Source organism: Mya arenaria, chromosome 17 (assembly GCF_026914265.1).
Source record: "Mya arenaria isolate MELC-2E11 chromosome 17, ASM2691426v1".
NCBI classification, from domain to species: Eukaryota; Metazoa; Mollusca; class Bivalvia; order Myida; family Myidae; genus Mya; species Mya arenaria.
The window spans coordinates 51,454,643-51,474,366 of NC_069138.1; the positions used below are offsets into that span (position 1 = coordinate 51,454,643).

General features: G+C 38.2%; 2 protein-coding genes across 2 annotated transcripts; both read right to left on the reverse strand.

Moving 5' to 3' along the window:
• Positions 1-671: 671 nt before the first annotated feature.
• Positions 672-8,656, reverse strand: LOC128224895 (uncharacterized). The gene is made up of 9 exons (XM_052934985.1): positions 8,589-8,656; positions 8,020-8,114; positions 6,775-6,843; positions 6,479-6,543; positions 5,471-5,517; positions 4,749-4,861; positions 4,441-4,512; positions 1,542-1,695; positions 672-785 (listed from the first exon to the last, which is right to left on the reverse strand). The coding sequence occupies exons 3-9, from the start codon at positions 6,802-6,804 to the stop codon at positions 715-717; spliced, it is 552 nt and encodes a 183-aa protein (XP_052790945.1). The 5' UTR covers positions 6,805-6,843; positions 8,020-8,114; positions 8,589-8,656; the 3' UTR covers positions 672-714.
• Positions 8,657-8,671: 15 nt separating this feature from the next.
• LOC128223600 (MAM and LDL-receptor class A domain-containing protein 1-like) lies at positions 8,672-16,262 on the reverse strand. The gene is made up of 6 exons (XM_052932874.1): positions 16,226-16,262; positions 15,860-15,904; positions 15,692-15,733; positions 15,001-15,147; positions 8,944-9,218; positions 8,672-8,710 (listed from the first exon to the last, which is right to left on the reverse strand). Exons 1-6 carry the CDS (start codon positions 16,248-16,250, stop codon positions 8,672-8,674), a joined length of 573 nt encoding a protein of 190 aa, XP_052788834.1. The 5' UTR covers positions 16,251-16,262.
• Between the last annotated feature and the right edge of the window lie 3,462 nt (positions 16,263-19,724).

A 19,724-nucleotide genomic window follows, 5' to 3' on the forward strand; every position in this document is an offset into this window, starting at 1 on the left:
GCGTTGAGTCATAGTATGGTTGCCAAATAGTCTGGGTTCTATATATTTACCTAGATATCACGTGGGTTGAAGAATTATGTAAAAGTTGTACTGGTATTTCGCTCATGTTTGGAGCTCTTTCCAAAAATTAAATTTTGCTGCAACAGCAAGCGTATTTAGACCATATAAAAATATGCATGCGTATACAAGACGTCATTGCGACCATTTAAAAGTAGCAAAAGGTTTGACATTTATATTACAATTGTCACACTTTCATGCTTTTACTACACGCTAGTTTTTTTGTAAGGACGTACCCGCATATACCAGCTCACTAAGTGCTCATCTTGCACTTAATTGTGTCGCATTAAATAGTATCCGGGCAAATATATAAATCCAGATTGAATCTATCCGGCAGAAATATGTCCGAAATACCCATCACATTTCTGTTGACATGTGATGTTTAATTTACGTGGTATTTTTACTGTTAATTTATTTATAAATGTATTCATGCTTATAGTTTAAATTTAATTGTACTACATGTACTATAATTGCATGTTTACCAACCCACTACCATTCTGCAATTATGACATATTGTACAGCTTTTGGGAAAAGAACCTCGAGGAAATCGAACCTGTCTGGCAGTATGTACACTTCTGCATATAATTAATGAAACATATGGTTATGGTGTTCAATGTATCACCTTTTATGTAAACAACACAATTTATTTGATACAATTCACTTCGGATTCGTTATTTTCAGAGTGTGTAAATCGAAGCGGCCATGCTTGTAGAGTCGGTAGAGGTTCTCTGAAAACGAAAAAGTAATTCCAGTCGTCAGAAAGTCATGCCAATGCAAGTATAACACTGTGCTGTCTCGATGCCTACCTACAATAGTTCAAGACTTAATAAGCATGGCCGATATAGTGTATACATCATTTATGCATTTCAAGGATAACTGTTCATTTTCTTTCATGAGTATAGAAAGTTCATTACAATAATATGCTGCGAACGGTGTACTACTAAATGTATTTAACGCAAAATATTTTTTTAATTATTCATGCAAGTATATGACTTTACTAATGCTACATTTTTGTTTAATGAATGTTCTACATAGCAAACTTTTTCCAATGATATTAAAATAATATGAGTTTACCACGAATCCAAAAAAAAAATCATATCATTGCTCATCGGATACCTTTGAAGTGTGCAAATTACGAAATCAAATCAAAGATTTGTTTGTTTCGGTACGAATTAAAATTGTTTTCAATGGCGTACAATTGATTTACAGCGGCCACAAAGTCTAGCCTAGTACCCTCATTCCCTTTTCCCAAAATACGAAAAGAAAAAAACCGCAAAGTAACGTAGGATACCAGTCTAACTGAACCGGTGTAGAATCATTTGAACTTCTACGCAGTGATCTCCGTTAACGAGCGAAGTGTTTTATAATGCAATGAAACCAATGTGTATCATACACTTCACAAAATAACCTAAGGGCGTACGATACACTTTATGTCAATTGGTGTCTGTAAATCTGACATTAATATGAATTAAAACAACCATTACCTCTAATTTCCTGGCACGAACCATAATTACAGCCATCGTCAGTACAACAGACCTGACAAGCGCTCTCTGGCACCAAACGACACCCTTCCTCTCCTTCGTGACCATGACAACTATCCATGTGTGCGAAAACCCTTTGCATCAATAGTTTGCACATCTGGAAACATATGTATAACCTTCATTACCACATTATTATTGCAATGCGAGTGGTCTTGTGATAAAGGTGCCCCCGCCCCCTCCTCTAACCCATGATGTCATGGGCTCCTCTGATCCCTCAAAGGGGCAACCAGTACTGGTTGTTAACCAGGAAACGGACAATACAGTAATTCAAACTAATGCAAGTGTAACCAGAAGTACTATCAAAGCGCTGATAGCGCTGTATGAACAGGGTTTTAAACGGGTTTTCACCATTATGATTTACGATCATGTTTGTATTAATAAGGTGCTGATATGTTGCACAGTGACGGGTGAGTAAGTCGTCGTGTAAAACAACCATAGGGATCCGCCCAGGTTTATTGAAGCATGATGGTAAATGAAAAATTAATATTTTATTGACAATAAAATTAATGTCGCTGTGTAAGAAGGCAAACAATGATGGAGAACGTAACCAATCCGAGCAGAACTCCATCATATGGTGTTACATATGAGTATATATATATATATACTAATCAAACTTTACTCATTAGAAAGAGTTTGCCTATGTTTTGCCTTGTTATTCACAAAACAACTTCGAAAATGAAACAGATTAAAGAGAAATGGTTTCTTAATTAAAATGATGAAAAATTAAATAATTTCAAACAATTGTAGATATATATATACATCATATAAAGTTAGCATAAAATCTTTAATTTCAAAACTTTTTTTTCTGCATTGTCTATATGGTCAGCAACTCTCTTCTATTTCTATATCGTCAGGTTACTCGTCAGCACTTTAGCACGTTTGTTATTCCCACGTGGGCTATCACGTGATGTTTTAACCAGGGAAACTGTGTGATAATTGAGATCAATGAGACCATTTTTTGCTTTCTAGGTCATTCCAGGTTTTAAGATGAGAATACATTTGTAATTCCTAAGCGAGGTGGGTCTATATGTCCAGGTTACCATATGTAGCAGTTAAAATTCAAACAACAAACACAGACTGTGTTTGTCAGTGTTCTTCAATATCTCTATATTCAACATTATCGAAGGTAGATATAATATCGGAGCGTCATGAAATATAAATATAAACAACCATAAGATAATGAATAATAACATGTTTATAAGTTAACATCTTATCTTATACCAGGTACGATTTAATCGTGTGCAGTGGCAGATTAAATTAAATGGCTAAAACATATAAAACACACATATAATACAAGCGATTACAACAACAAAACAACAACAACACAGTTCATCATAAAACAAATCATTGACATGGAACTTACTGATTTATGGAATCAAACACTCCTACTCCCTCGTACTCCCATGGTGACTTCTGTTATCTATGCATGTTATCATCATTAACCAAACCCACATATATTAGTATATGGAAAGAGGCTAAACGAATCTCACGGAACTACCATTCTCGGTTTAAATACAAAATCTGCTGATGTCGTAAAAATACATGACAAAACTAAATAAATGCAGCTGAATGCAATAATGATCATTCCAATCCATTGCTAACCCAAGACAAACACAAAAGACTACAAATGCAAATTAATACTACAATCAAGTTTTCTAAAACAAAGTAAAACAAACATTTCTGTAGACTTCAAATGTGCACGACAATCAATCAAGCTTGGATTTCCCGCTTCTTCTTTACAAAGGCAAGGCAGAGAAATCTGATAACTTACTGCATTATCTCATTACAGTATTATCTCTCTTCGACTGTAAATTCACTTGGCTTCATCATTGTGTCACGTGATTGAATGATGCGCTTAGAGTGGATAGTAATTCTTTGTTTACGTTTCGATGTTCATTCATCTTTTGGTGCAGGGATACTTCTTTAATGTTATCTTTATCTAAGTTCAACAGATTAAATTATTTAAATAGATATTGCGTTATGATTGCTTCTTGCTTTGTCAAATCTACCTCGGTTATTTAAAACATAGCTTGCAATTAATATAGTCTGCACTTTCTCAAACTATATTTTTGGTGGTAAATCGGCTGGCGACATTTGTAACTATTAATAGGAATTTTCTGTTGTGAATGTCGAGTTTGTGGCTACACTGAACAGGGTTGAAACAACCCTGTTCAAAAATGCGTTGTTTTTATTGCGCCAATTCAATTTTAAGCACAATGGCCAAACTGGCAATTCCACGAAACAAGGCAAATATTCCAGTTTGGTCATTGTTTTTAAGCTTGATGGACGCAACCTAAAGAAAATAATAGCTATTCTAGTTACCTTCTTTTTTCAATTTTGTTTTAGTAAATTATTATTCTTAAACAAGTATTAAAAATAAATATAAAAAAAAACGTAGGAATTTATTTTACCAACAGGGAGTATCTGTCTCAGTTTGGGCATATGAAAAACTTCCCTGCCTATTTCTCAAGTGATAACATATATATTCCAGAAATAAATATCGCGTGATTAGGTAATTAAACCTACCCTTTTGATATTCAGTCGGTAGTCTATTTATGTTTACCAGGAACGAAAAGAACGAGGCTTGGCTTAATCACATCTCAGGAATTTTCGAAACATCTGATCACTTGAGATATCGGTCTGTTCTGATCGTATGTTTTCTGTTTATTTTCAGTGGTTTACATTTACATTCCGATTGTCACGGATTGATCGGGATGGGGAATTTCAAAAGTCGCAAAGTATAAAAAAAATACTGACAAGTCAGTTTGATTAGGAAAAAGAATCGAAATCATCAGTTGAGTTTGCAAAAAAAGATGTAGCCATACAAAATAATCTTTATTACCTCTTTGTGCTCACATCCGTAACGGTATTTTAAGGGGCTATATGCCTGGTACTCAGTCCCCGCAAAACATGCCTGAAATTAGTGACTTACAATAATAAATAAGATCATCAGCTAGTTATCGCAAATTATTAGATTGATAGATGTAGGCAAAATACATATACATGTGAGGGACTGATTTGAAAAATTAAACCTATACAAATAATAATCTTGGAACAAACTCATTTCGATTACCACCGATATTAAAACTAGGCAAACATTTTCAAAGAAAAAATACACGGAATGTGTTCTGAAAACGTCAATCTACTTGCCTCGTTGTAGTCACAAACACCGTATGTTGTACATTTCGCTGGATCTAGAACATCACCTTGCTGTGCGGTGGATATTGAACTGCAGGCAAGACAGGAATGGGGGTTCACGTGAGCTGAAAATAACGTTTTTGTTGTACAAAGGGTTCGACTCGAAGTTACGTTCAAAAATTGATGTTTTATGCATTTTTCTTAAACCGTTACTAACGGTTAAAGCCATAATTTTCGAACGGTTATATGAAAATCTACGATCTGATTTTTCAAGTTTCAGCAATCATATATCATTGGTTTGCAGATATTTACGCAAAATTTGCTCTTTCCAAGACAAAAAATAAAAAAAAAAGTTGTAAAAATTGGTATATCTGTGAGAGTGCAGCCAAAGGACCACAATGGAAATAAGAGTTTTCTCTTTTTTGTGTCATCCTTGGTTCGGTGTGCCTGTCATGGCTATTGATAATATCATGTATATATAATGTTATTTACTATACATGTTGTTTATTTTAAATGTCCATGTATGTGCATTCCTTACTGAAATAAATATATCTATTTATCTATAACGGATTGAGGAAGATCCCTTGAAATGTTTACATGACACATATTCCCTAGGATAAGGATGAGGACACCACTGCAACGATACTGCTTCGTCGGCTATGTAAACTTCTTGAATATGCTAATAACCAATACAGCAAATAACAATTTCAAAGATGAGAGTGTCTAATACGTACGTCTTATACCACACAAACGACTGTTACAGCCATCTGACCGGCAACATCTGCGATGAGGCAAATATATTTTTTTCAGTTTCATATCAAGACACAAATATTCAAATTCATATAACATGTTCGAACATATATTTTATCTTTAGAAGCACTCGCTGTCTAAATCAGCCGATTTAATTCATGACAACCAATAACGAATTGAGTGCTCATTCACTAAAATAAATGGGTCTGATCACGGCCAACAAACACTTACTTATACTTCATTGCGTAGTTTATCTAATTTCTTTTACAACACCTGATAGGCTTTAAAAGAACGCTCGAGTTGTTATCTATGTAAAAAGCAGTACTGGTGTCCGCTTTGAGAGGCAATAAGACAGTACCGTAGTGGGAATCGAACCCACAACCGCTTTTGCGAGAGGCGGATGTCTATACCATAAGGTCTCTCTCAGTCTTTATCGGTTTAATGTTTTATGTCAGTCAATATGAACAATGAAATGAACAGATTATTGTTGAAAAATTAACGCTTTTATTCCATAGTAATTAAAAGGACCTGCTCATATTTTGGCACCATATATTTATCTGAAAACACTTGTATTAATAATATTTTACTCGTTCAAACCGAAATTGTAGAAAAAAAATCACTCAAAGTATAAGATAATTTTCTGGTTTAAGTGGGGTGCGAACCCACGCCGGTACAGTCAATGAAAAGTTAGAAAACTAACACCAAAATCTCACGCCCACAAGGACTCATACGCAACCATAAGGATAACATAACATCAAAACGGTTTGTTGAATCGCGTTACTAACGCTATAATCGTGAACTTAAAAGGCACTATTTGAGCATATACCAAAAGTAGAAGGATTTTATACGTAGGTATCTTAGTTTTAATACACCTAATGAGTTGCCACACTTTATTTCGTCACCCCAAAAAAGTTCATTTTACAAAAAATGAGGGAGTCAGTTTAAATCATCACAACCATAAAAGTATGACACTCTGAACAACATGCGTATACCTGGAACATATTACGGTGTCCTTAGTCTGTCGTTTTCCAATGAGTGAAGCTGTGCCCTGGCATTGCTGAATTGAGACACATGCCATCAAATGTTATATGCTATGTATGTTTATAAAAGAAATAAATTATTATCATCGTTGGCATTCGACCAGCTAAAAATAAAATAATCTTGCAACTCAACTTAGAGAATGAGGGCTGTCCTCTGTAAAATATCTAGCTTCAGGTAAAATTCGTCAGAAAACAATCATTTTTGTTGGGAAAGATATTACATACATCGTATATCGTATAACGCATACCTGTAACGGTTGGCAGCCAGCCATATACATTATGTCATGGCTTGTCAACACTTGCTCTGTGTAGCATTCCTGAAAATAAATAATGATAGTACATGTATATTCTGGAGCAATACTGTAAACGCTGGAAATTAATTGTTAATAGAGATAAAACAAAGATAGTTGTGTTTAGAAAAGGCGGTAGACTGCCTAATGATTTGAACTTCCGTTATGAGGGTGGGAATATTGAGATTGTTAACAAATATTGTTATCTGGGTATTGTTTTCACGCCTGGTGGTTCGTTTCAAAATACATGCAAGACATTAGCTGGCTAAGTGCTAAAGCTATTTTCAAGTTGAAGAGATACTTATTTCATTTCACTAATATTTCCGTAGAACATATCTTAGATCTTTTTGATAAGCTGGAAACTTATCAGCATACATATATCATGCTTTTGAATTAAGAAAATTAAGAATGAGTGTAAACACGACTTAGTGTACGGTTACATTGTATTTGAATAACGGTACTCTTTATGCTAGACGTAGAGTGTATTTATGAAATACAACAGATTAATAAATTATTCGGAATAAGTTGACACACATTAACCGGTATCGATGACAACCATACATATTTGTACGTACAAGCCTGATTTTGGTATTCCATAGCCTATCTTTCTGTTAAAAACTTAGTCCAAACTAGCAAAACATTATTGAAGTTATTTGTAGATAATGAGTACAGTAGTAACGAGAATTGCTTATCAAAATTCATGGTATCATTGTAGTGTTGTGCATAAGTCATACGGTTGATAGATATGTATTTAAGTTATAACTCATAACCGATAAAGACAATTATATTAAATTATATGAATATAGTTGTTAAATCTGTGAATATATAAATAGAGTCAATCAATCTGTTCCGCCATACATGTATATATAAGTCATTGTATTACATTGATTTGATCACGGGTCATGTTGGCCTATTTCAAATATGTATTGTGTGATATATATTTCTTTGAATAAACTTTCTTCTTGTATGCATAATTTTGTAATCCTAATCGTACATCATCCAGCAAAATTTCTCTTGGCTTCGGAATTTCGTTCTATAATAAGACATCTTTGATATTTTAATTGGAATCCTGCTCGAAAAACACTGTTTCTTATACCAAAGGAATCAGAATCATTCTGAACAGGTTCTTTTTAAATGTTTACTAGATATTTATGACGTCTACTGTTTTAGTTGGAAAGAAAAAAAACACACACTAATGTGTACCTCAACTCGCAGGTCACACAGCGTCCAGCTACACTGTCCAAGGTCTGTGGCGTTGCTACACACACTACAGTTGAGGGCATACTGTGGTGGAAACGCTGACCAAAGGAATCAAACGTGTTGTTCGTATCATTCCAGCTTTATATTAATTATGGATTGTTGGGGTTGCCACAAAGAATTGAAATAAACCATTTTTTTGTTTTGTATTGTTATGCATTGGTATTATCTGTAGCTTAAATCATTGCTTTTATTTCCGGACAACACCATTGGTTTATATTTGTGAAAAAAATACCATTTATTTGTTTTATTTGTGGCATAAAGCATAAAATGCATTTAACAGATACATCTTTGTTTTTATCTGAAATATTATTAAGCGTTAATTTTGATTGCCACATAACAAAATAGTTATAGTTTTAGCATAAGAATCGGTTGTATGTGTGGCGTACCAAATATGTTTCATGTATTGAATACACAATGCACGTGTTTTGTTTGTTGCATAAACACTACCTGTAAACACTACCTGTAAACACTACCTGTAAACACTACCTGTAAACACTACCTGTAAACACTACCTGTTGTTGTAGATACTGTACGGGTTGTCAAATGTGTTGGGTCAATACAGTTACCACTGAAGGTTAGGTCGTCGAGGGCAATGTCACCCAAAATCCATTTCTACTGTCCCTTCAATCAGCACCTGTTAGTTTTTAAGAAAAAAGGTTGCAAGATATTAAATTATATTATAAGTGTGTTGTCTAAAGTATTATGTTTTATTCCCTTCTTGCACATACAATAATAAATTGTTAATGAAAACAAGTGAATTAATTACAAACACACTTTGATATTTTTACTATATTGTTATCAACTGATCTCTAGAAGTAAATGTTTATATTTAGTTTTTTTTTGTACAATGAAAAATACAATTGTTACATGGAATTCGCCTGTATAATCGAAGGTGATGTTGGCATGGTGCCAGGCCTTCCCTTGGTCGCCAGACAACGACCAAACCCGGATACCAGGAAATGACGTCATGTTGATGGTTGGCAGGACATACACGCTTAGCTGCCCTATGCTGTTTCCGTACATATTGTACCAGAAGGTAAGCGTTACCGATCCCCTACCGTGTGGTTTCACGACTTGACTTTGAAGCGTCGCAGCCTCGCCACTTAATCGCGGTGCACTGCTTTCGATATAGATGTATGTACCTGCAACAAAAGGCTTTGGTGGTGTGTAAACTTATTTATACTCGCAGTCGGGCCTTGCCCATTAGGCGAATGCTCCGGTAAGATTGTTAGTCATTTTATGTACACAGACAGAATGTTAACCTGGTTAAAGCTACCCTGCTTCATTATCGTGCACCAGTGTATAGCACTGTCACACGGGCCCTCTTTTAACGACCCTCCGGGACGACGTTTAGTATTTGTTAAGTGGTGCGGCGGGGAATTGAGCCTGCGACCATATAGTTGCCTTTAAAAACGAAAGTTAGCTACGGAATCAATCGTACACCTCAGTCACCAAAAAACAGCCTCGGATGTATATAGACGGTTTACAATGTAAGAATTCTTTACATTTGACTGCGCTGCAAGTAGATCGCAATGTATTTCAATTTAGCAGTTAAGTCTAAGGACTTTACTTCTAAAGATTCTTAATTATTTTTGCAATAATCCATTCCGAATGGGGTCCATTTGAATTTAGAAATACAAATTATACATTAAAAAAACAATACAATCAATTATTAGTATTATAATTATTATTTTACGAACTACTTGTACTAATACGCCTGCATACATATGAGGTTGCTTTCGGTGGAAAATAGCCGAGGTTCTCGGATTGCCCTGATTAATAATGATCTAAACAGCACCAATAAGTAAGCCGCTTAGATTTTTTTCATATTTAATTTCCCCAAATTTGTGAAACAACATGCTACTATTTTGATAGCCTTTCGAACGAAAAACAAATGTTTGATAAAATATAAATAGTCAAACAATTAATTTTAAGCAAGCTTCCATCATTGATTGACCTTTAAATATGCATATATAGGCTATTTTTTTTACATAATATCGGAATTTTGATTATTATGGTATAAGGTCTATTCGGCTAAGTAACAATTCTGGCCTGATCCAACCATTGTTATCATTTGTATAATGGAATAAATTGTGTAAATGCATTAAATGAATGGACGTATGAAACATCGCATCAGAGCACCCCAAACTAAAATTTAGCCAAGACTGTCCAGATATTTTGTTTTACATTATAGTATTGTCACAAAAATACAAGCATGAAATACATGTACAAAATAAAATCCTTGTTTATGAAAATATTACAAAAATGGACATGTTCAACACAAGTTGTTTAGTTTGCTTAATTTAATAAAAAATATCATATCGTTTATCTGAGAATAGGCCGAAAAAAAATCACCAGGCCGTAAAGAACCGGGCCGAAATCTATTAGGGCGAGTTTGTGATTGGACCGTTTTGAACCAGCCGAAATGGACTAAGGCGTGATTCTCACTTGGCCAATCTGACAAGCCGAAATGGAATAGGGCGGGTTTCTCACTTGGCCAATCTGACAAGCCGAAATGGACTAGGGCAAGTTTCTCACTTGGCCAATCTGACAAGTCGAAATAGACTAGGGCGAGTTTCTCACTTGGCCAATCTGAACCAGCCCAAATTGACTAGGGCGTGTTTCTCACTTGGCCAATCTGACAAGCCGAAATGGACTAGGGCGAGTTTTTCACTTGGTCAATCTGAGCCAGCCGAAGTGGACTAGAGCGTGTTTCTCACTTGGCCAATCTGAGCCAGCAGAAGTGGACTAGGTTGAGTTTTTCACTTTACCAATCTGAATCAGCCGAAGTGGACTAGAGCGTGTTTCTCACTTGGCCAATCTGAACCAGCCGAAATGGACTAGGGCGAGTTTCTCACTTGGACAATCTGACAAGCCGAAATGGACTAGGGCGAGTTTCTCACTTGGTCAATCAGAACCAGCCGAAGTGGACTAGAGCGTGTATCTCACTTGGCCAATCTGAGCCAGCCGAAGTGGACTAGAGCGTGTTTCTCACTTGGCCAATCTGAGCCAGCCGAAGTGGACTAAAGCGTGTTTTTCACTTGGCCAATCAGAACCAGCCGAAGTGGACTAGAGCGTGTTTCTCACTTGGCCAATCAGAACCAGCCGAAGTGGACTAGAGCGTGTTTCTCACTTGGCCAATCTGAGCCAGCCGAAGTGGACTAGAGCGTGTTTCTCACTTGGCCAATCTGAACCAGCCGAAGTGGACTAGAGCGTGTTTCTCACTTGGCCAATCTGAGCCAGCCGAAGTGGACTAAAGCGTGTTTCTCACTTGGCCAATCAGAACCAGCCGAAGTGGAATAGGGCGAGTTTCTCACTTGGCCAATAAGAACCAGCCGAAATGGACTAGGGCGAGTTTCTCACTTGGCCAATCTGAACCAGCCGAAATGGACTGGGGCGTGTTTCGCACTTGGACAATCTGACAAGCCAAAATGGACTAGGGCAAGTTTCTCACTTGGCCAATCAGAACCAGCCTAAGTGGACTAGAGTGTGTTTCTCACTTGGCCAATCTGAGCCAGCCGAAGTGGACTAGAGCGTTTTTCTCACTTGGCCAATCAGAACCAGCCGATATGGACTTCGGCGAGTTTTCACTTGGCCAATCTAAACCAGCCGAAGTGAACTAGAGCGTGTTTCTCACTTGGCCAATCTGAACCAGCCAATATGGACTTTGGCGAGTTTCTCACTTTTCCAATCAGCGCCAGCCGAAATGGACTAGGGAGTGTCTCTCACTTGGTCATTCTGACAAGCCAAAATGGACAACGGCGTGTTCCTCACTTGGCCAATCTGACAAGCCGAAATGGACTAGGGCGAGTTTCTCACTTGGCCAATCTGACAAGCCGAAATGGACTAGAGCGTGTTTCTCACTTGGCCAATCTGACAAGCCGAAGTGGACTAGAGCGTGTTTCTCACTTGGCCAATCTGAGCCAGCCGAAGTGGACTAGAGCGTGTTTCTCACTTTGCCAATCTGACAAGCCGAAATGAAATAGGGCGGGTTTGTCACTTGGCCAATCTGACAAGCCGAAATGGACTAGGGCGAGTTTCTCACTTGGCCAATCTGACAAGTCGAAATAGACTAGGGAGAGTTTCTCACTTGGCCAGTCTGAACCAGCCGAAATTGACTAGGGTGTGTTTCTCACTTGGCCAATCTGACAAGCCGAAATGGACTAGGGCGAGTTTCTCACTTGGTCAATCTGAGCCAGCCGAAGTGGACTAGAGCGTGTTTCTCACTTGGCCAATCTGAGCCAGCAGAAGTGGACTAGGTTGAGTTTTTCACTTTACCAATCTGAACCAGCCGAAGTGGACTAGAGCGTGTTTCTCACTTGGCCAATCTGAACCAGCCGAAATGGACTAGGGCGAGTTTCTCACTTAGACAATCTGTCAAGCCGAAATGGACTAGGGCGAGTTTCTCACTTGGACAATCTGACAAGCCGAAATGGACTAGGGCGAGTTTCTCACTTGGCCAATCAGAACCAGCCGAAGTGGACTAGAGCGTGTTTCTCACTTGGCCAATCTGAGCCAGCCGAAGTGGACTAGAGCGTGTTTCTCACTTGGCCAATCTGAACCAGCCGAAGTGGACTAGAGTGTGTTTCTCACTTGGCCAATCTGAGCCAGCCGAAGTGGACTAGAGCGTGTTTCTCACTTGGTCAATCAGAACCAGCCGAAGTGGACTAAGGCGAGTTTCTCACTTGGCCAATAAGAACCAGCCGAAATGGACTAGGGCGAGTTTCTCACTTGGCCAATCTGAACCAGCCGAAATGGACTGGGGCGTGTTTCTCACTTGGACAATCTGACAAGCCGAAATGGACTAGGGCGAGTTTCTCACTTGGCCAATCAGAACCAGCCGAAGTGGACTAGAGCGTGTTTCTCACTTGGCCAATCTGAGCCAGCCGAAGTGGACTAGAGCGTTTTTCTCACTTGGCCAATCAGAACCAGTCGATATGGACTTCGGCGATTTTTCACTTGGCCAATCTGAACCAGCCGAAGTGGACTAGAGCGTGTTTCTCACTTGGCCAATCAGAACCAGCCGAAGTGGACTAGAGCGTGTTTCTCACTTGGCCAATCTGAGCCAGCCGAAGTGGACTAGAGCGTGTTTCTCACTTGGCCAATCTGAGCCAGCCGAAGTGGACTAGAGCGTGTTTCTCACTTGGCCAATCTGAACCAGCCGAAGTGGACTAGGGCGAGTTTCTCACTTGGCCATTATGAGCCAGCCGAAGTGGACTTGAGCGTGTTTCTCACTTGGCCGATCTGAACCAGCCGATATGGACGTTGGCGAATTTCTCACTTGGCCAATCAGCACCAGCCGTAATGGACTAGGGCATGTCTCTCACTTGGCCATTCTGACAAGCCGAAATTTACTATGGCGTGTTTCCCACTTGGCCAATCTGAGCCAGCCGCAGTGGACTAGAGCGTGTTCCTCACTTGGCCAATCTGAACCAGCCGAAATGGACTGGTGCGTGTTTCTCACTTGGCCAATCTGAACCAGCCGAAGTGGACTAGGGCGAGTTTCTCACTTGGCCATTATGAGCCAGCCGAAGTGGACTTGAGCGTGTTTCTCACTTGGCCGATCTGAACCAGCCGATATGGACGTTGGCGAATTTCTCACTTGGCCAATCAGCACCAGCCGAAATGGACTAGGGCATGTCTCTCACTTGGTCAGTCTGAACCAGCCGATATGGACTATGGCGAATTTATCACTTGGTCAATCAGCACCAGCCGAAATGGACTAGGGCGTGTCTCTCACTTGGCCAGTCTGACAAGCCGAAATGGACTATGGCGTGTTTCCCACTTGGCCAATCTGAGCCAGCCGAAGTGGACTAGAGCGTGTTTCTCACTTGGCCAATCTGAACCAGCCGAAATGGACTAGGGCGAGTTTCTCACTTGGACAATCTGACAAGCCGAAATGGACTAGGGCGAGTTTCTCACTTGGTCAATCAGAACCAGCCGAAGTGGACTAGAGCGTGTATCTCACTTGGCCAATCTGAGCCAGCCGAAGTGGACTAGAGCGTGTTTCTCACTTGGCCAATCTGAGCCAGCCGAAGTGGACTAAAGCGTGTTTTTCACTTGGCCAATCAGAACCAGCCGAAGTGGACTAGAGCGTGTTTCTCACTTGGCCAATCAGAACCAGCCGAAGTGGACTAGAGCGTGTTTCTCACTTGGCCAATCTGAGCCAGCCGAAGTGGACTAGAGCGTGTTTCTCACTTGGCCAATCTGAACCAGCCGAAGTGGACCAGAGCGTGTTTCTCACTTGGCCAATCTGAGCCAGCCGAAGTGGACTAGAGCGAGTTTCCCACTTGGCCAATCTGAGCCAGCCGAAGTGGACTAGAGCGTGTTTCCCACTTGGCCATTCTGAACCAGCCGAAATAGACTAGGGGGTGTTTCTCACTTGGCCAATCTGAACCAGCCGATATGGACGTTGGCGAGTTCCTCACTTTGCCAATCAGCACCAGCCGTAATGGACTAGGGCGTGTCTCTCACTTGGCCATTCTGACAAGCCGAAATTTACTATAGCGTGTTTCCCACTTGGCCAATCTGAGCCAGCCGCAGTGGACTAGAGCGTGTTCCTCACTTGGCCAATCTGAACTAGCCGAAATGGACTGGAGCGTGTTTCTCACTTGGCCAATCTGAACCAGCCGAAGTGGACTAGGGCGAGTTTCTCACTTGGCCAATTTGAACCTGCCGAAGTGGACTAGGGCGAGTTTATCACTTGGCCAATCTGAACCAGCCGAAGTGGACTAGAGCGTGTTTCTCACTTGACCAATCTGAATCAGCCGAAATGGACTAAGGCGTGTTTCTCACTTGGACAATCTGACAAACCAAAATTGACTAGGGCGAGTTTGTTACTGGACCGGCTGGAACCAGTGGATGCCGAAATTGTTACTTTGAAATAACAAAGATTCAAAATTGAAGAACAATTGTGATACTAACCTTGTGAGTTACCATGTGTGTGATCAGCGTTCGGCCCGGTGTTGTCAGAAGGTGTGGTTAATTTGTGCAGCGTCCAATCAAAATCGTCGTTACTTTGAACATTTATCCAACTGCACAGCGAATTGGACTCAAAGTTGCAGTCAAGAGCTGAATAATACACATAAAGATACTCATTATTATGGTGGCATATAACTGCCGAAAGATAACCTGTTAACGTTCGCGAATAGTTTCGTATAAACCACTTAATTTCCGCGATAATTATCTAGCTGTCTAGATAATATTCGAGTTACCTTTTTGGTAAGTTAAAAAAAATATGACTAAAAAAACAGGCTTGAAAGTGCCAAGAACAGCCACATTTTACATTTTACCTTTTTTAGCTGTACAACACTTACATTTTAACTAGTTATGGTTTGCGATTTCCACTTAATAAGTAACGTACTAACTAGTTAATGTCATAAAATTCATGTTACCACTTAGCTATATAATAGTATATATTCATTCCAGATTCAGGCGCTAACATGTTATCTAGTTATGGGCTCGAATGCCACTTAATACGTAACATACTAACTGGTTAACTTTATACGAAAATTCGTGTAACCACTTAGCCAAAAATGCATTCCAGATTTAGGCGCTAACAGGTTATCTAGTTATGGTTAAGAAATATTATGTGTGTTAATGAATTTTTACTTACTTGAATAACAATTCTGCTGTCCGGTAGCAGCCATAGTATGACCTACAAGAGCGAAAAGAACAAATTTATCGGTTACTCATGTTGTTTTAAGATACCAAACCACAAACATAAACACAACAGCTAAGATATACTCCTAAATAAGTTAATTCCATAATAATTGAATCATACCTGCAAACGGTAAGACCAGTAAACAGTTCCACAAAACAGTAAGCCCTGTAAAGAAATACATGTAGTTACTAAAATATAAATAATATAAACAATCTAAACCTGTTCATTATTCAATATACAAAATAATTGATATAGTTAAAATTTGTTTACAATTTCGATCAATTCTAAGCGCTTGTTTGACTACAGTCTTGGTCCAGTTTTCTGATAATAATTCGTATGAACCTAGCTATGCTACATATACCTTTTTTGTTTTTGTTTTTATCAAACTAAGCTACATACATCTGTTTTGTTTATGGTTTTGTTTTAATCAAGCTTTCTTTTAACATTGTAAAGTTGGTAAATATTCGTAAACTGAAAGAAACTTACATGTTTGCCACATTATTGCAATCATTTATGATGTTCCAACAATGACAGGTGAAATAAATAGGTCACAGCGATAAGAAGTCTTCGACAAGGGATGCGTCATTTGATTCGAGCTTCTATCTATATTTATAATCCAACAACTGTAACACATCTTTATTTGATTTCAACGTTAATACAAATGTACTATGTTCAGTGTTATGAATTTCAATGACTGAACGACAAATCAGTGACGAAATATATTTTTTGTATTTATTTTTAATTGATTTGGATTAACTACCCGAAAGTCTTTTTTTTTTCGATATTTTTCTCCGCTCAAAACGGAATTTTTGCAATCTACGCTTTCATTTTTTCCCGATAGAGGAGTGAGGGGCATGCCCCCGAAACCCCTTACTCATGTGCCTGCATATCAAATGGCTATTGCTATGCCAATGAAAATTATCAGTTCAAATTGAACCTGTCCGGCAAATATATGTTAACATGTGACGTACAAATCACGTGATAGTTTCACTCTTAATTTATTTAAAAATATATTTGTTGTTTAAGTTAAATAATTTTAGTAACTGCAGATAATCTATCGATATATTTTCAAACATAAATATCTAGTCATTGTACACAATTATACACCCATTACACTATCATTATTATGATACAGTTCAGTTCGGTTTCGTTATTTGTAGAGTGTGTAGATCGAAGCGGCCATGCTTGTACAGTCGGAAAAGGTTCTCTGAAAACAAAAAAGATAATGCCAAATTGTCAATGTACAAAACGTCATGTCGATTGAAGTTGGGTTTTCTTGCAGTGGACTTACACGTTTATTATAATATATCGAGATAACATGACCAATATGTTGTATATAACATTTATACATTTTAAGGATTAATGTTCGGTCAAGTACGTCAGAGTTGAAAGTCCATTACATTAATATGCTGCAGCAGTGTAATATTAAATGCATTAGAAGCCATATGTTAATTAAACTATTGATACAAGTGAAATTCTTTACTAGTGCTGAAATGATAGGATAGGAAACAACCATTACCTCTAATTTCCTGGCACGAACCATAATTACAGCCATCGTCAGTACAGCAGACCTGGCACGCGCTCTCTGGCACCAAACGACACCCTTCTTCTCCTTCGTGACCTTGACAACTATCCATGTGTGCGAAAACCCTTTGCATCAATAATTTGCATATCTGGAAACGTTAACCCTTCATTATAACCACAACAAAGCAAAGCGACCGGTCCTCTGTCAAAGCAAAGCGACCGGTCCTCTGTCAAAGCAAAGCGACCGGTCCTCTGTCAAAGGTATCTCTCTCTTACCTATGATGTCGTGAGTTTCCCTTGCCTCTCCATATGGACGCCAGAACTGGTTTCTAACCAGAAAACGGACTCTTTTGATTCAACAAATTATAAATAGATATACTAAAAAAATATTTAAGTTGTTTAAGTTAAATAATATTACAGTAACTGCAGGTAATCTATCGATACATTTTCAAACATAAATATCTAGTCATTGTACACAATTATACACCCATTACACTATTATTATTATTATGATACAGCTCAGTTCGGATTCGTTATTTGTAGAGTGTGTAGATCGAAGCGGCCATGCTTGTACAGAAAACGGACTCTTTTGATTCAACAAATTATAAATAGATATACTAAAAAAATTCATTTAAGTTGTTTAAGTTAAATAACATTACAGTAACTGCAAATAATCTATTTTAAGGAGACATCCATTATGGTTGATAATATTATTGAACATTAAATTATGGGAAGGCAGCATTTTCAAATTGTTCATTTTTTTATATATTCATATTGATCGGCGTTTTATATGCCGCAGTTATTTATTGAATCGCCAATTCAACTCGTTTTATTATAGTGTATGATAAATCAACTTGAAGCAAAATATACACTTTAATTACACATGTATTACTGTACAGAACTGTTAGATCTATAAAACTTGGATAAGTTGTCCACAGTTTCTCTTTAAACTAGTTGACTCATTTCATTGGTCAGTAGTTATTATTGTATAAATATTGACCAATCAATATACATTTCGGATAACATCATGCAAAATACCAGTGTGTAATTCACAAAATAATTAATACATAAATACCAATTCTTTTGTCGCTTCATTTTCCTTTTCTAACACATACATTTGTTAACATATAAAAGCGAACATTAAAATAACTAAATGTCAGTCAGGGCAGGCTTTGTCAGTAACAAACATAATTTAAACCATTATACATGTTACGAAATATTCATGAAAATCTATCCTTTGTTCGGCACCTCGAGTTCTTATTTCGGTTCGCATCCTCTGTGTTCTGTATTTAAAGTAAGGGTTACAGTCTCTTAGCATGGCTTAATCCGGTTTGACATTTTCAAAATTGGCCTAATATTTATTGTCATGTCTGCTTAGTCCAAAAAAGAATCAAATCATTACTGAAATGTGCATACAAGATGTAGTCAAAATCTAAATTACCTCTCTGTGCTCCAATCCGTAACGGTATTTTAAGGGGCTATATGCCTGGTATACATTCCCCGCAAAACATGCCTGCAATAATTGACTAATAATAAATACTGTATCAAGGGCTAGTTACCGCAAGCGTCATAAGTCGGTTTGAATAAGTATAAAAACTAACAATTCAGTCTTTGAACTTACTAACATTCGTCGCTACCGATATTATCTTTAAGTAAAAACTTGTGTTAAGAAAGTAAGCTAGCAAAAGCCTGCTGAAAACGACCGTCTACTTGCCTCGTCGTCACCACGAAGGCCGTATGATTGACATTCGGCTGGTCCTAATACATCACCTTGGTTTGCGGCGGATATTGAACTGCAGACGAGACATGAATTGGGTTTCACAACAGCTGAAAATAACTTTTATGTTGTGCTAAATGCTTACTTTAATGAATTTAAACAAAAATAGAAGTGCACGTATGACATATTACAGACCTTCAGCAAACATTACTAAGGATTTTTTTAAGAAATACTATAGAAATCACTTGTTTAAGGATCTGCCTATCTATAAATTTCTTTTATTGCAGAAATTACGTTCTCCTTTCTGTTATCAGAAAAAAACAGAAATGAGTGTTGTTTTTAAATTCAATCCCGTTATGACGCCACATCATTATGTTTAGGACGGTCCTTGAAGAGCCTGCGTGGACCATAGTGTGGCGGCCCCCGTGATAGCATCAACGAAATAACGTAGTCTACTCCACATCGTTATTTTAGGACGGTCCTTGAAGTGCCTGCGTGGACCATAGTGTGGCGGCCCCCGTGATAGGATCAACGAAACAACGTAGTCTACTCCACATCATTATTTTAGGACGGTCCTTGAAGTGCCTGCGTGGACCATAGTGTGGCGGCCCCCGTGATAGGATCAACGAAATAACGTAGTCTACTCCACATCATTATGTTTAGGACGGTCCTTGAAGTGCCTGCGTGGACCATAGTGTGGCGGCCCCCGTGATAGGATCAACGAAATAACGTAGTCTACTCCAC

Coding starts and splice junctions, on each gene's coding strand:
- LOC128224895 (XM_052934985.1), bottom strand. CDS start 6,804: ATGTATATGGCTGGCTGCCAACCGTTACAG. Junction 5,518..6,478: donor GACACCGTAATATGTTCCAG/GTATACGCATGT, acceptor GCCTCATCGCAG/ATGTTGCCGGTCAGATGGCT. Junction 4,862..5,470: donor TCGTTTGTGTGGTATAAGAC/GTACGTATTAGA, acceptor CGTTATTTTCAG/CTCACGTGAACCCCCATTCC.
- LOC128223600 (XM_052932874.1), bottom strand. CDS start 16,250: ATGATTGCAATAATGTGGCAAACAT. Junction 15,734..15,859: donor ACTGGTCTTACCGTTTGCAG/GTATGATTCAAT, acceptor TCGCTCTTGTAG/GTCATACTATGGCTGCTACC. Junction 9,219..15,000: donor CACACATGGTAACTCACAAG/GTTAGTATCACA, acceptor CTTTTGTTGCAG/GTACATACATCTATATCGAA.